Source organism: Strigops habroptila, chromosome Z (assembly GCF_004027225.2).
Source record: "Strigops habroptila isolate Jane chromosome Z, bStrHab1.2.pri, whole genome shotgun sequence".
NCBI lineage: Eukaryota > Metazoa > Chordata > Aves > Psittaciformes > Psittacidae > Strigops > Strigops habroptila.
The window spans coordinates 52,341,891-52,358,632 of record NC_044302.2 but is presented as its reverse complement, the minus strand read 5'-3'; the positions used below and the strand labels follow the sequence as shown (position 1 = coordinate 52,358,632).

General features: G+C 42.0%; 1 protein-coding gene across 3 annotated transcripts in view; it reads right to left on the bottom strand.

Annotated features, from left to right (window-relative positions):
- RAD23B (RAD23 homolog B, nucleotide excision repair protein) overlaps positions 1-16,158 on the bottom strand; it is a 36,575-nt gene extending 20,417 nt beyond the window's left edge. The window contains exons 1-4 of one of the 3 annotated variants that reach the window (XM_030512752.1): positions 15,640-15,988; positions 14,618-14,724; positions 3,903-3,984; positions 1,198-1,277 (exon numbers count right to left, since the gene is read on the bottom strand). In XM_030512752.1, the coding sequence (XP_030368612.1) occupies positions 1,198-1,277; positions 3,903-3,984; positions 14,618-14,653 (198 nt within the window). In that variant the 5' untranslated portion in view covers positions 14,654-14,724; positions 15,640-15,988. Of the gene's footprint in view, positions 1-1,197; positions 1,278-3,902; positions 3,985-12,189; positions 12,709-14,617; positions 14,725-15,639 lie in introns of those variants that run through there. The other 2 variants (XM_030512751.1, XM_030512753.2) reach the window with 2 other exon arrangements.
- Positions 16,159-16,742: the final 584 nt, after the last annotated feature.

Genomic DNA, 16,742 nt, shown 5'->3' with positions numbered 1-16,742 from the left:
TGAATCACTTTCAGACAATGTTTGCTTAAACTAAGAAAAATGGGTTTCCTCCTTTTGTCTAAAGGAAAGAAGAGGTTGAGAATGAATGGCTTCCAACACAACTGGCAAAATAAAGAACATTTTAAGAAGCAAAGAAAAACACTGAAACATGTCTGAGCATCAAAGTTAGTGGTTGTGCTCACATGACAGGGCATGTCTTCTCCAGAAAAGAATCAAACAAAGGGAAACTGAGGTCAAAGACTTAGCAAAAAGGCTTTAATACTGAAGAAATGCCCAACTCCAAAACACAGGTCCTTTAATATAAGGTAGTGCATTTAACAGGTCTTCATGGAGATCTGTGTTTCTTCTGCTATAAACAAAATGCAAGCTGTACTCTGAAATCCCATCTGCACCTTTTCTTGTGCTGATAAATGCTTCTTCTCCACACCATCCACAGACTAAAACACTGTTTCTTCAGGAAGACAGCTATAACAGTTACATTCAAACACAGAATCTAATGAGCCAAACCAAACAGGGCAACTGAATACAGGTTTTCTTTAACAGAAGGAGGACTTCTAACTCCAAAATTAACTTCTTATCTCATGGCAGAGATGAAGCCAGTTTTATTCAGATCCCAAAGGTCTGGAATGCCTAGAAAATCAGTGGCTTGATTCCCAGAAGCAATCTTGCAACTGGTTAAGAGGAGATACTTCAAATACATGCCACATGACTCTCTTTGCCATTGCCGTCATTCAAAACTCACAGATTTGTTGATTGGCATATGTATCCTTTCTTTACTGGTTTAAGCTGTTGAGCTTGACAAAAGAAACGGTCATGAGTTTTGAGAAGTGACATGGCAAGACTGGAAGAGTTCTATACGGAGACTTTAGTAACAAACTATGTATGTTCCCTTTTTCCTTTTAATAATATCACAAGAAAAACAACAGAGAGACAATAAAGAAGAAACAGTAAAATCAGCCTTTGGGAAATTTTGTCATCAATGTAAACATTCAGCACAGAACAGCAATAACAATCAGTGTAGGCAAGCTAGAACTTCGAAGTAATATTTCATATCTATTCACACAAGCATTTATTTTTACTGTTGACAAAAACTTTCAAATGATCAAATTCCACTTGTTTTAAGGATAGGCATATACAATCACTCATCACAATTAAAAGAAAAATAATGTAACTGCTTTTTCAAAAATAATTACTCACTTTAGTCACCATAACAACCACAAAGTTCTTCTCATCTATTTTGTATTCCTTGAGAGCAGTATCATCATTAAGGATTTTACCTGGCAAATTAAACAGATTAAATTAAGAAGTTATTAAACAGATCATTAGATGGTCTTGGGATTCCTTCACAAAGTTCAAACAAAAGCCCATAAAAACCACATTTTATGCAGATTAATAACCTTACAAAAAGTGTTTTGAGTGTTAAGCTTTGGCAGTAGAGCTTCACATAATTTTCCTCCTATGCTGTCCACAGGACTAGTTAGCTTGAAGGCTGTTGCTCCAAGTGTTGAAGACGCTTCAAATCATTCAAAACAGAAGCACTAAATATCTAGCAAAAGATTCACTGGACCTTTAACACAGATACTACAGAAATAATGTAGACAACAGGCTTCAGCATACAAGAAGCTTAACTAAGTAACTTACGCCTGCTTACACACTCTAGACACAGGAAGAAAATTCATTTTCTGCTTATGTTGCTTGCCATTCAGATGCAGTAAACTAAATAGTTCCCAGAGTCTGCCACAGACTAAGTTTACCTGCATACATTTGTGACTTTGCAACTTTAATGATTTGTTCTTAAAAGAAGGCTAAAGCTTTAGAAAAAGTGAGAACCATACCATATCCTGTCACCTTGACAGATGGGGGGTGGGGAGTGGTGTCAGAAAAAACAACTTTTAAAGTTTCATACTCAGAGATAGTCCTGTAGTGAAGTAGATTTGTCTCACACTTAGAAGAACTGAGAAACACATTAAACCACAGATTTCTCTTTTTCTAGCATAAGCTGATCTAGAGGCAATAACACAAATAAGAAAACTAAGTGTACTTCGCACCACTTCCCCATTTCAAAAGGAGAATTTTCCTAACCACTCTCAGTGCTAGTGGAATACACCACTTAATTGTATATAGCAGGACACAACCTTATCCTGATGACTGCAAAGAAATCAAGCAACGCATGCACATTATGGCACTTGGAAAAAGGATGAGGTGCCACCATCTTACTCTACTGGTTCCACCAGTCTTGCAGGTCAAATACTCAAGAACTTATTATATATACTGTAGCAGTAGTAATACCTGTAGCAGATGGTGCAGCACTTGACTCAGAACCTACACAGGTTTCCTTACAATTTTCAGGTTTACAGGCACTTTGGGGAAGGAGGTTGCACAAGGTATATATGCAGACATCCTATACTTTCAGGACACACCACTCGCAGGGTTTCTAAACTTTACCCTAGTACAGATAACACAACAGATCTATCTCACCTCTGATTAACACAATTTAAAAAAAAAAATTGCAAGCATTTTTTAGTAACAAATGGTATACTTTTAATTAGGTTCCGCTGGGATATCACTCTGCTTTACCAAACTATAAGAATTCTAAAGCTCATTTTAATCAAAGTAAAAATGTCATCAATGCACCTTTGTCATATCACTTGTCCAAGAGGAAAAAAAAAAATAAAACCAAAACCAAACCAGTAATTTTTTGTATAGTCTTCGATTCTAAATATTATTTCCTAATGCTTGTGGGGATTATGCAATGCTGCAGATAAATTCAGGCTTCTAAAAATACTTATCACATCGTATGATCTTATGCAACCCTTGTTTTTATTAATCACAGAAACATAGTATTAAGAGCATCATGCAATTATACACAAATTGCACAAGGCCTTCTGCCTTGTTCATATTTGGTTTTATACATGACTTTTACCTTCCTGTTCTTGATGTACATTCCCTTCACTGAAGCACATGGGACATAAAACTTGCTAAGCAACATAGTCCTGAAGAGTCCATAAAAAAACAGAGAGACTCCAACTTGTCTTCCATTAGCATCTTTCTACTGTGATTAGTGGCTTTAGCTTCATAGAAGTGGAAAATCAATGCTGTTTACAAAGCAGTACACTGAAGAAGTAAAAAAACCACCAAAGCTTCTTTCAAGCACAATCTGAGAGGAAAAAGCACTAGAGGGGGTATTGGAATAGAACTTTCAGTTCTGACATGAAGAAAGAACAAAAAAGTCTGGGACTCTGCATGAGTGCCAGAATGGACCAGCCAGGTAGAAAACAGTAAAAAACTATTGCCTAAAAAAATTAAAACTATGTTAGCTGACATAAAGTAACTTCATGTCTTTAACATTAGCCTGCTTTTTGCTAGCACATAATGCCTGTTTCTAGTGACACAGCTTAAAAGTATTGAAAGTACCTTTGAATACCAAAGGTCTGGTGGTGGGTTTCTTTTGTTAATACAAAAGAAATAAGATTATTTTTAATTCTGAGGTATAGCAGGAATGCTTCAGCTATACACAGCATAAACTGTACAAAAGACAGTTAACCCAGAACATCAGATGTGATCTGCTTAAATCCTGAGTTCTTGTAACAAAAGCTATTTCCACTTCACGAAGCACACCTCATCCAGCACTAAAGCTGCTAGCGTATCATGCTGCAAGAGCAAAGATAAAAACAGACAACATGTATTAAAACCTGAACAATTCTGATTCAAAATTAAGAGTTCCCTTTGACAATAGATTCGTTGTTGGTTTGTTTTTGTGGGGTTTTTTGTTTGTTTGTTTTTTAACCTGTCTGCATTTCAGTACTTACAATTTTTAGAAGACTTAACATTCACATCAAAATCAAACAATAACACAAAAAACAACATAGATTCATATACAGTGTCTTCAGAATATCCATTACCTGCATAAATCAGTTTTTGGCCAGCTACTGGAAAAGCATCTTTCCCCCTTTCTGACTCAATCTTCTCTTTTAGTTCCTTCACCTAAAGAACAGAAACATTCTTAATGAGAAAAAAAAAAAAAGTTTCACAATACAAACCTGCTTATGTACATTTTGTTCCAAGTTTTAAATCCTAAAAGGTTGTTTTCAGTCATATCTCATATCAAGTACATCAATCTTCCAAAGATACCATTTTAACCTCTTGAAGAGCAACGTGTTCCCTTCCCAAATAATGCCTAGTGCTTAATCAAATTTTGAGTAATTTCTCCATGACAGGCCTATGTAGTAGTTTAAAATACAGTGAAAAAATGAGAAATTTGGCAAAAATACTTTTTACCCATTCCCCTTCCCTGTTATTTCTCCGAACAGGGTGGTACAGATGCTATACACAGCTCACTGCTTTCTTCATCATAATGACTCTTCAGAGAATGTGTTTCTATGGTAAGGTCACCATGACATTCAATTTAATTCACTGCAATGACCTGAAGCCTTTATATGCAGAGACTTGTGCAAACTGCCAAGTTGTTCATTTTACATAAGTTGCTTTCAACTCTTTCCCCTCTGGAGCTCTGCATAGCAATTTTAAGCTTTCACATGAAAGTCTTTTGTCTTCTTTACTTGCTTATACAGACCACTGACATATAGTCCATGCTTTAGAACACCACATATACTCAAATGACACTGTATCAGAATGCCCATATTCTGTGGAAAGGCTGCATAATGCTATCCTGAGAAAGTAAAGGATGTTCCTTTAGAAGCATTTCTGTACTGATACATTTGAGATCATATTTTAAGACAAGCTGCCTGTATATAAACATTAAATCTTCCTGACACACACTCCAAATACATGTAGAACAAACAAAAGCAATCTGTTATAAACTTATCACTGCAAACTAACTCCACCTTCTAAAGTTTTTTTCCCTGAATATTCATAAGCTTTTTTCATGAAACATTGCAATCGAGATGCATATACCTAGTATAATCAGACTGACAACTACTTGTGCCACAGGCAACCTTAGTATTACCATTTTTGTTAATTTTTAAAGCTGTAGCTCGCTATTAAGGTTGCTAGAGTAGTAAATACATTGGAACAGTATTTTCAGGTGCTAAGAGGTAAATATTTACTGAGAAGTGGAGCTTTGTGATTCTCAGCATAATTAAAATTTGTTATCCACATTTAAGTCATGCTTCCTGTCTTCACTTTATTTTTCAGTTCATGGTATCTTAAACTTTTGTGTTACCTTCTCCCTTTTCCTTCATTGGTCCCGTCACTTCTCCCTCTCAGATATTTTCCCATGTTTCTTCATCAGTCTCTTTACCAGGCTAATGCTTTCAGTTTGGATGTTTAGTCCAAAAGGGACAAACCAAACTTTTAACACTCACAGTGGAGCTTCATCAGTTGGGCAGTACACAAAAAAAAAAAAAAAAAAAAAAGTTTGTTTTACCAGGCTTTATGACCCAGCAAAGGAGGCCTGCAGAATCAACCCCTTCTGTAAGCTCACACCTGATGTACGTGATTAAATCACTAGCCACACCAGGATACAGAACACAACCCAATTTCCCTCTACGGAACTACACCAATAGGAAGCCAGTTCTTTTTCCCCAGCAGATGAGGAAGGATGCTCTCACACACACCATTCCAGCACCTGCTAAAAGCTTTAGAATTGATCTCCGGCCAGCCAGTTGCTTTTCCACAGCAAAACTAATAGCAGCTTACTGCCATTCCTAAGTTGTCAGGCAGTCAAACCACTATTCATTTTAGTAATAATTTGCTGATCACCACTCTCATGTGCTTACTTTATGCAAGTCTGTTCTATCCCTAGATTTATTTTAAAAGAGTATTTCCCTGAAAACTAGAAATCTAATTTGTGAATTCCCCCCCAATTATCATTCAAGGTCAGAAATCACTCAAAACTGAACAGTCTCCTTAGGCCACAGATAAGCCATCAAGCAGTGCTCCATGCCTCTGATCATTTTTGTGGCCCTCCTCTGGACAATCTCCAACAGGTCCATGTCTTTCCTGTGCTGAGGACTCCAGAGCTGGACACAGTACTGCAGGTGGAGTCTCACCAGAGCAGAGTGGAGAGGCAGAATCACCTCCCTCGACCTGCTGGCCATGCTCTTTTGAATGCAGCCCAGCATACAGTTGGCTTTCTGCACTGTAAACTCACATTGCCGGCTCACGTCCAGCTTTTCATCCACCAGCATCCCTAAGTCTTTTTCCATAGGGTGGCCCAATTCCTCCCTCCCTGGCCTGTATTGGTATCAGGGACTGCCCTGACCCAAGAGAGGACCTTGTACTTGGCTTTGTTGAACCTTACAAGGTTCACATGGGCCGCTTCTCTGACTTGTCCAGGTCCCTCTGGTTGGCATCCTGTCTTCTCAGGTGTGTCAACCACAACACTCAGCTTGGTGCCATCTGCAAACTTGTGGAGGGTGCACTCGATCGCACTCTGTGTCATTGATGAAGGTATTAAACAGAACCGGTCCCAACACAGACCCCTGAGAGATGCACCATTTGTCACTGATCTCCACCTGGACATTGAGCCACTGACCACTACTTTCTGGATGCGACTGACCATCCAGCCAATTCCTTATCCCCTGAAACAGTCTACCCATCAAATCCATATCTCTCCAGTTTAGAGAGAAGGATGCTGTGGAGCACTGTGTCAGAGGCTTTACACAAGTCCAGACAGATGACACCTGTAGCTCTTCCCTTGTTCACTGATACAGTCATTCCATCACAGAAGGCCACTAGGTTGGCCAGGCAGAACTTGCCCACAGGGAAGCCATACTGGCTGTCCCGAATCACTTCCCTGTCCTCCATGTGCCTTGGCATGGCTCCTAGAAGGATCTGTTCCATGATCTTCCCAGGCACAAGGGTGAGGCTGACAGGTCAGTAGTTTTCACGGTCTTCCTTTCTACCCTTTTGAAAAGTGGGTGCAATGTTTCCCTTTTTCAAGTCACCAGGGACCTTGCTTGAGTGCCACGACTTCTCATCATGGAGAGCAGCTTGGCAACTACATCAGCCAACTCCCTCAGGACTCCGAGATGCATCTGGTCATGTCCCATAGACTCGTGTATGTTCACGTTCCTCTGGTGATCATAACCCTGATCATACGGTGTGAGCAACTTTGTTCCCCCAGTCCTGTCTTGCTGTTTATTCACTTGAGAGGCGTGGTAAGAGAAACTGCCAGTGAAGACAGGCAAGAAAAGTTGTGGAGTACTTCAACCTTCTCATCTGTTGTTACCAGTTTGCCAGTTGTGTTTATCAAGGGGGGTACACTTTCTTTGACCTTCCTTTTCTGACTGGTATACCTGTAAAAACCCTTATGATTCTTTGCATCCCATGCAAAGTTCAGTTCCAGTCATGCCTTGGCCTTCCTGGCCCGCTCCCTACACAACCGGGCAGCATCCTTACACTCCTCCCAGAATACATACCCTTGCTTTCACTCCCTATGCATTTCCTTCTCACCCTTTAGTTTGAACAGCAGGTCCCCACTCATCCACGCCAGTCTCTTGCCTTCCCCTTCCTTTCCTGATTTCTTACAACTGGAGATTGAGAGCTCTAGTGCTCTATAGAAAGTGCCCTTAAAGATCTGCCAGCTCTGTTCTGCTCCTTTGCCCCTGTGGGCAGTTTCCCAGGGGTCCTACTGACTAGCTCCACGAACTGCTTAATATGTCCTCCCACTGCCCTTGAAAACATATTTACCACACATTATACTGCCATATAGACATTGTTCAGTCAGGTGAGGATGATGCAGCTGTAGCAGACAATAAATCAGCTAATGAAGCAACAAACTGACCAGTGCAACACATTTCACTACCCTTATTCAAACACCATGATCAGCAACAGATTAAGGGCATATATTGTGCCTACTGTTGAAATGTCCAGAGGATAAGAAACTACTTAGCTCGTAACTAAATGCTTTATAGTAGCTTTAATTATAAGAACACATTTGGTTCTAGCTACTTCTACAAATGACAGAAAGCAGATTTTGCTGGCACAAACTTATACTTACAGTAATCTTTTATATTGTCTTCCTAAACAGGACACTCATATTCAGCCAGGAGACCACCTCGACGGTTGCATGAACAGATTGCTGCCCTACTTCAGGTTCCAAAGCCATAAGAGATACAGTAAAAGAGAAGGACCATAGGAGAGGAAGCTATTTGTGAATCCAGTCAGGTTCACAAGGTTAGTGAATGACTGGGGAAAAAAAAAAAAAATTACTCAACAATGCATTTAAAATTACTCCAGTATTTTAAAACAGCCTTACAGACAATAAAAGGCATTCATAAACTTCTGTATTTGCTACTTGCATTTACTGTGCTGAAGTTTGTATACACAGAAAGCAGCTGCGCTGTCTGGAAGATAAATACTCTGGAATTGGCAAGGTACAAATCCAAATTTAGCCCTGACATTTACTTCCTGAGCAATTACCTGTGCCTTTCTAATTTACTCTCCAAAATTGAGCTCATCTACATCTAGGTGAAGTTCATCAGTCTAGTATTTGCTGTTATTCATTGCCTAGAGATCAACAAAATTAATTTCTCATCTCAAAGTTGGCCTCTGCACAGTTTCACCCTGCATTTCAAAATTGACCTAAGCCCTGTTTAAAAGAGGAGACACTAGGGCCAGTCTTCTGATGCTAAATAGTGGCTAAAAGATAGTCTATAAGCTGCATCATTTAGATAGACTTTAGTTATCTTTAGTTTACTTTAGTTATGTTTAGCTGCATACCTGCAGCTCTGTAATAACACATGAACACATAGATTAAAGCAAACCTTTTAGCAATAAGGTAAATAAAACTCAGTATCTGTACCTTCCAAAAACACAGGAAGACATGGCTACTGACAGCTGTGAGTGCTCCCTCTGAACCCACTAGTGCTTATTTTAAGGAGAAAGCTTACTTTCTCTGTCATGCATGGTCATGCTGATTAGCATAAACAACCATCCAGTACCTTTAAGCAATTTTTACAAGGATAATTCTCCACAAACGGATATACAAGTATAAAAGCAATATAGTGGTCTGAGTACGAACAAAACTAACAAGACATTTTAAGTAATTATAAAAAGACACTTAAAAAAACTCCTTCCCCAGTGCTGCATTCTGACAAGCCAGTTGGAGGGGTAAAACAAGTTTTATTTAGCTATGTATTAATGGCCTTCACTTTGATAACAAAATAAAAAACAAGTTAGAAATAGAAGGTGTGGAGCTCAGACACTGAAGCTGGGGGTATAGGGATAAGGACTTCAGACACAGTTTTGGTTCTTTCCCTGAGCTTAACATGCCTCTGATACAAACCCATAAGGAATGACAGAGACAGGGGGAACTACAGCCAGATAGCCTTGAGACCACGGTCTGACTCAATATGCTTACAGCAATCACAAGCTCTCTCCTTTTCACATTCATTTGGTGCTCCCTGCAGGGCAGCATGCAGAGGAAAGCAGCTGAGGCCTCTTTTCTGTCCCTTATAGAGCCTAGGTAAGACATGCTGCACTTCATCATATGCCGTAAAATTAAAAAGTGGTTTGTTTCAGTGTTTCAGCTCATCCAAGTATAATGTCTGGAACACTGACCAAAGACACAAACTTTGGTGGAAGAAGATATTGGAGCCATATCCTTCAGTCCTGTAAGTTTGCATAGCCCTACAAATTTCCCTGCAGGAAAGTATTTTCCTATATTTCTGAAAGACAATGAAAATCTTCAAAAGGTTTACTAGTAAACATGCCCTTGTATGGGCAAGGACAGCAGTGGTACTGTAGAAATAGCAAGGTTATCTGCTCATGCTATTATTTGATTAACATGTAATCTCCACACCCCGTAAGTTCCAAAAGGAAAACCTTCCAACCTGTTGTTATCCACATGAAGGATGGGTATGTTTGCCTACCTATCGTTCCTGCAAAATAGATTAAATGTAAGGCACAATTAAGTACAGAGCTGTCCATAAGCACGTACAATGTGTACATTTTAACTTCCCAGTTTACTGGCCACCTTGGTAATGGTGGTCTAAGAAAGACTGGATTGTTGAGAAATACAATACGCAATATTGACAAATTATTAAAAGTACAAAGGTTACTGTTTCTTGCTGACAGCTAAATTAGATGAGAACATTAATAGTTGTAATAGATTAAGTAGTTGTAAAATTATGGTCACAACCAATGCATTTGAGAATTGGCTAACATGTAAAACCTATTCTAATATGAATAAAATTAGTTCTATCCCTAATTTATACTACTTTAACCTTTCCTTTATTAAATTTTTAATAATACATGTCAGTCTCCCCGAAGTTCTTTGGAAATTACATTAGAACATTCACTAAAATTTCAGGGAAATATTCATAAATGTGTGAAAGCCTAGCCTTCTTCAGCCAAGAATGAGAACAACTGAACAACTTCCTTTGCTTGAAAATTGTAACTCTAGCCAGGAAACAGGGAACAAGACCAGCTACTGAAAAAAAGCACTAGGGACAAAAAAAAAAAAAAAAAACCCACAACAAAAAACAAGTTAATAAAATAAACATGGATTATCAGAGAACATAACTTGCAAATGCTATGGTCTGCAAAGAAAGTATAAAAATAATGGGGGGGAAAGGAAAAAAAAAAAAAAAAAGGGCAAATGCCCCAAAACTCATTCTACTAATCTCCAAAGCTACGATTTTTGCAGAGTCATCTATCAAACCTTAAGCAGCAAGTACAAGCTCTTCACACCTCTTCTGAGTGTGCAAGTACAAACACTCAACAATAAAACCCTAAGAAATGCAAGAGCAATGCCTCTAGAAGATGAGAAAGATACCTGCTGTAAAATCAAAGAATTGGAAAAAAATATCAGGACTTGAGAAAGACATCTTTAACCTAGAAGAATATTTCTGGATTCTTGAACAGGATCATAGGAGCACTTTTCCTCTAACCATTAAGAGTATAAACTCTCAGAATTACAAAAAACAATCCTCTAATTAGCAACTGCTGCAGGATTAACCTACACTGAAACACATGTAGAAAGGAGGTCGTCAGTGTAAGTTCATACTTTCTCACAGATTACAAGCCTCCAAGTCAGATTTTACCATTTCACTCAGCAATATTCTCTGGCTCTTGCAGAACTGTTTCTGAAGTCAACTCTTCTGAAAAAAACAATATACTACGAATTCAGCAGAACTAAAATGACCAAACCTAAATCTACTGCTTTTACATCTTCTTATATCACAAAGAAAAAACAAAAATCACTTTCTTATGAGATAAATGTAGCATTACTTACTTTAAAATTTTTTCAATTTTATTATATTGAATTGTTAACTTATTCTTCACTAATGCTACTAGATCGGGAGATGGTTTTCCAACAGAAGCCCACAGTTTACCAGGAGAGCTCTACGAAGTATGATAAATACCTTTTACAACACCCCATTACTTGTTTCCATGCATCCTTCCTAGCTCCAGATAGAACAAGCATTGATGCAAAGTATGCTTTAAGATCACATAGGCTTTCAATATGCATTTCCTTCTCTTTTTTTTCTTCATTAGATGCTTTAGTGTAGCACTCAATATACTGAAGACACAGATGTAACTAACACAATTTTGTGGGTTCACAAACAGCATTAGCTTTCGTATGGGCTCACAAATCATACTCTGTGCATTCAGACAATAGTCTGAACTAATTCACAAATTTAGAACTGCACTCTCTGAAAAGAATTCAAGCAGCTTGTCGTTTTATTACAGCCACCCCCCACGGACATATCAAAAAGTACGTACACTGTATGTACCACCTCATTCTCGTTAACAAACCCAAAATGTTTTTATACCCTTTACAAATCAGAAAACACACATTCTTTGCTACGACACTGTCTTTTAAAAATTAAAGTAGTATCTCTTTTTCCCCTGAAGTATACCTGTTTTACCTGGAAAAATTAAATATATGCCAAGCCTCACTTTTCTCCTTATTACGTACCCTTTGGATCCTGCTTCATTTTTGCTGGAGTGCGCTTCTCATACATTTAATACAGCTTTGGTTAGTATCTAGCCTAAATTTCTAAACTTAAAATCAAACAAATGGCCATAACGTTTGCACCCAAAAATCCCCAGACACGTTTAACAATAAAGCATAAACTTATTAAAGAGGCACAAGAACATACAGAAGGTCAAACTTCCAAAACTAATTGTCCTGTTGAGTTGGTGTTAAACAAGCCAGAACTTCCTGGGTGTTGAAACATTATGGCAGACCAGCGAAACATGAAAGCCCATATCATGCGCCATAGAGACTGTGGCCAAAAGGCATCCTGAATATTCCTTGCAATGCTCTGCATTTTGACATTGGGGTTTTAGGTTAACAGCACAGGGAAGCTGAAAATGAAACTGAACAGACTTTCAACTGGCATTTCATTTTTAAAGAAAGTTAAGAATGTTTGTTGAGATTTTTTAAAAGCCTATTTCATATCTACACAGTGAGAACTACAACAGCAGCACTAGATTTTGAAGCCTACAGTGTCATCACTGTCACCTCAGACAAGAGATGTGCCTACATAGGTCTGAATCAGTTTCAGACAGAGCTTATTTCTTGCTCCTAACACAACACTTAATGTATTTACTCTCTCACAGTCAAAAACACACAAAAAGTAGCTTGTGTAGATAAATGCACGCTTTAATTTACCATGGTTAAATCTGAATTTTCAAGTACTGAACTGGCCTGCTCAGAACATGAGAATGATTACAATGGGTAAATTCACCCCTCTGCAGAGCACGATCAATACATTAATTCCCATGGACTCCACAGATTTCCCCCCCCCCAAACTTAAAAAAAACCAGCCATGCCTGCAAAAATTCCCACATTTGATAATAAGCCTTCTCAAATAATAAGGCCTGAAGCTAAATCTTTTCAACTTTTTTAGGCAGTCAAAATATTTGACAGTCTTCACCTAGCACTTTCACAAGAATACTCCATGCTTCAAGTCTAATTTTTATTCAGCTAAAATACTCAGTTGGCCAATACTTTAAAACACAACTAAACTAAAGTCACATTACAAAACGCATATTTTGAACTTAAAAAGTCAACTGTCTGATTAAGCAGGAAAAAAAAAAAACATATCAGCTGCTTGTGCAAAAGCTTTAACAAGCCTAGTTACTATGAAGTTTGTTGCTTCAAATTCTCACCGGAAGGTTTGTTTAAACACCTCTTACTATTAATGACAGCCTTCAGTTACAAGCATGAATACCACCTTGAACTGTAACATCAAGTCTCTTTGGATGGGGATTTTTTTTATTGAGACTAAGGGGAGAAATTGCTAGGACCAGAAGTCAATTTTAGAGAACCAGAATCCGGTTTCTGAGCAACAAGTTTCCTGGGCCTATCACAACTAGATGATTTTTGGCCTTGTCACAGTATAGGGCACAGCTCCAAGTAAACAAGCGTACCTCTAGCACAGAAACACACAAATTTCAAAGAGTAGAAGTAATTCTCCTGATCTCCAAAGAACACACACATTTGTTTCAAGGTGTTGGAAAATTAATCTAAGAAACCAGTGCACTTGGTACAATTAGTATTTTTCAAAATCAGACTGAGAACTTTCAAACATACACTTGCGAAACACCTGATTAACAGATTACGTTTTGAAGCGTTTTCCCATTTTAACAGGTTTGATTTCTAACTGAAGGCTCAAAACTGTTTGTTATTAAGTTCCATGATTGTCAACACTTTCAATAAGAATTCCTTTGTGATTCTCTAAAAAGTAGATAATTTTAAATACGTTTCTCACCTCCACACCTCTACAGCTAACAAGATGAAGCCTTCACCCTCCTCATTTTAAAACAAAGGTCTCCTCAAATCCTATCCCTTCTCTTTCCTCTGTTTCACCACCCACCCCTAGCCAAAACCTGAAGTCTTATGCTCACGAGAATCACTCGTTTCAGTTACTGAGCTACTGTAGAAACTACACTTACAAACAGAGAGTGCAGTCTAATTTCCCACAATTCAACTTCTAGCTAGTGCATTTTGCTGTCTCATAAGAGGGTTTTGACTGGCAACATTCCTTAAGTCCTCTCCTTTATTTTATTTCTCATTACCTTACTGAATACAGAGAATAGAAAAAAAAGATGGAAAGAGACCTAACCCTCAGGAACAAGTAGGCTAATGCCTTAAATCCTTTAAGGTTTCCAAAATCTGCTTAAGGCAGACATTTGCCACCTCCCTCTGCCACACCAGTCAACCAAACCAACTCTTAGTCTGAGTTTAACCATCATCCTTTATTTTTCTTAAGATGAAAGAGAGTAAAACAACAGACTTGATAAAAGCAGATGCAATGTTCCATGGTTTCCAGAGCTTCACTGCCCAGATGTCATGTCAAGGGCTGCTGCAGACACACCTTCAGACGCTAAAGTCCCCAAATCTTCCAGAAGGCGGCCACAAGGATGCCTGGGCTTCGCTATCAGAGGCAACCATCTGTGCTTAGGCAAGTGACAAGGCAACTTCCAGCCCTGCAAACTCACTTAAGGCCCTTCTCCTCTCAGAACCTGTATTTTCCCCTCCCCAGGATTTTTCAGCAGGCTCCTATGGGCCAACAGAAAACATTCACCTGCAATCAAAACGTGTCCTTTCCCCGCTCCCCGTCTTGTAAGTACAGAGATACACAGTTACTGCTACCTGCCAGTAAGGGAGAGTAAGACTATTACAAACCTCACCACACACCCAAACGCCTGCTTTGCAGGAGACACCTGCATTCATGCTAAGCGGTTTGTGGAATCTCACATGCACTCCCTCACCTCGGCGGTGCAGATCAATCACCGTGGCTCACACTGTAAGCAAAGCGTAAAAGCCTCCCTGCAATCAACCCCCTTCATCAAACACAGCGTACGCTTGACTAAGCACACAGGGATGCACTCTGGATGCTCACGAGCTTCTCTCTGTACACACTCCCGTGGGGAAGCGCCCTACAACTCTTCCCACGTTTCCTGTCCAGGCAGGAATCAGTGCAGAGCCAGCACCACGTTTCCCTTCTGCTGCACTACCACTACCCCCCCCCACCCAAGAGGTCATGACCCACTCCCAGTATTCCCGATATAAGCCAGCAGAGATTACTACTTTGCCCAATTGCCCACTAATCCATGGGTGTTGGTATGCATATTCCCAAAAGGAAAAACTTTAGCTTCCTATAGCCCTCTCGCACCTCTCCTCCACAGCACAGTGTGAACTGCTCTCCCTTCCACTTTCTGGGCGTCCCTCTCGAAACCAGCGAGGGCAGCCAGTCCATCCGCAGGGGTCCGGCCACAACAGCCCCCTTCCTCCAGCCAGGAGGAGACACCCCGGTATCCCGAGGGAAACAGGACCCCCACGACGGGCTGCGACCCGCGGAAACCGGTCCGCTCCACCGTCCCCCTGCACCCCACACCCCTCTGGTGAGGCGCCCCGCTCCCCTTCCCCACGGAACAGCTCACAACCCGCACCCCCAAACTCCTCCAGGGCATCCACCACATCCCCAAGCACGCAACCCCGGCCCCAGGCCCCCACAGAGGCTCCGGCCACCCTTCCCCCCGCACTCGCTGCCCGCCCCTCCCCCAGCGGAGGGCCCGTCCTCCCCACCCCAGGGCCAGCGCCCCCTCAGCGGCGGCGCTCTCCCGTAGAAGCGGGCAGCGAGGCAGGAGGCTGGGATGGGACGGAGCGCGGACCACACACACCCCGCTCCCGCTTCCCGCTCCTGCGCGGGCCCGCACCGTCTGCTCGGGGTCGATGTCGATGCGGAAGGTCTGCTGCTGCAGCGTTTTCAGTGTGATCTGCATGGCGGCGGCAGGCCACGCTCCTGCCCCCGTGTCCCCCACAGCGCAGCGGGACAGGCACGGAAGAGAAGCGGGAGGAGAAGAGCGACGAGGCAGAGGAGAGCAAAAGCTAATATAGGAAGCGAAAAGAAGAGAAAGAGGGAGGAAGGCGAGGAGGAGGAGGAAGAGGAGGAGAAACGGGAGAAGGAGGCGGAGCAACGGCTCGCCCTGTGCCGCGCGGCCCACGGGTGCCAGTCACGCTCCCGCGCAGTGGCGGGCGGGGTTGAGGCGACGCTCGGCTCCGCTGCCCAGGCTCGGAGTGGCGGGTGCGCGCTTCCGCTCGACCAGGCAACGACGTACGCCGGCGCGGGGCAGCTGGTCCTCCGCCGGCAGCCCGCGGGAGGCCGGGCCGGCCTGGGCTGGACGCGACGGTCCCGTCTGCGCGGCGCCCACTACTCTGCCCGACACCCGGGGCACTCGTTATGCGCAGGCGCGGGGGGCCGCGCGGCCGGGAGCGGGATTACTGGGCGGGCGGCGCGGTGTGAAGGAGGGGTGGCGCGGGGGGTGGCGGGGTGCCCGGGCACGGGGGTGTGTGCCGCTTGTGGGTTGCCGCCACGAGTTTGTCGGTACTTACGAGTTCGTAGGGAGCGGGGAGGGGGACTAACGGCTGCAGCGCGGCCTCGGTGGTGTCGGGTTGTGGAGGCCGTGCCTCCATCTGTCCATCCGGCGGGCCTGCGGTGGCAGGGAGCTGGGGGGAGTCGGTATCTCCTCACCAGAGCGTGTATTCTGAGGTCGCTGTGCCGCCGAGTGAGCCCGCTCCGTGCCACGGCACACCGAAGGGCGCAGATGGCTCAGTCAGCCCGTGGGTGTGCAGTCCCGTGGGCAGGACATTTCCTTCCAGTCTCTCCCCACGGTGATGCTCCATGACAGTGGGCCCATGCAACATGGGTGCGCTTTGTGGGAAGCATTGACTGGTGTGCAGAGACCTCGACTGTCTCATCAGAAAGAGGCCTGTCTGTCATCACGGCAAACCTCCAGGTTAGCCTTCCTCCAAGGTGGTG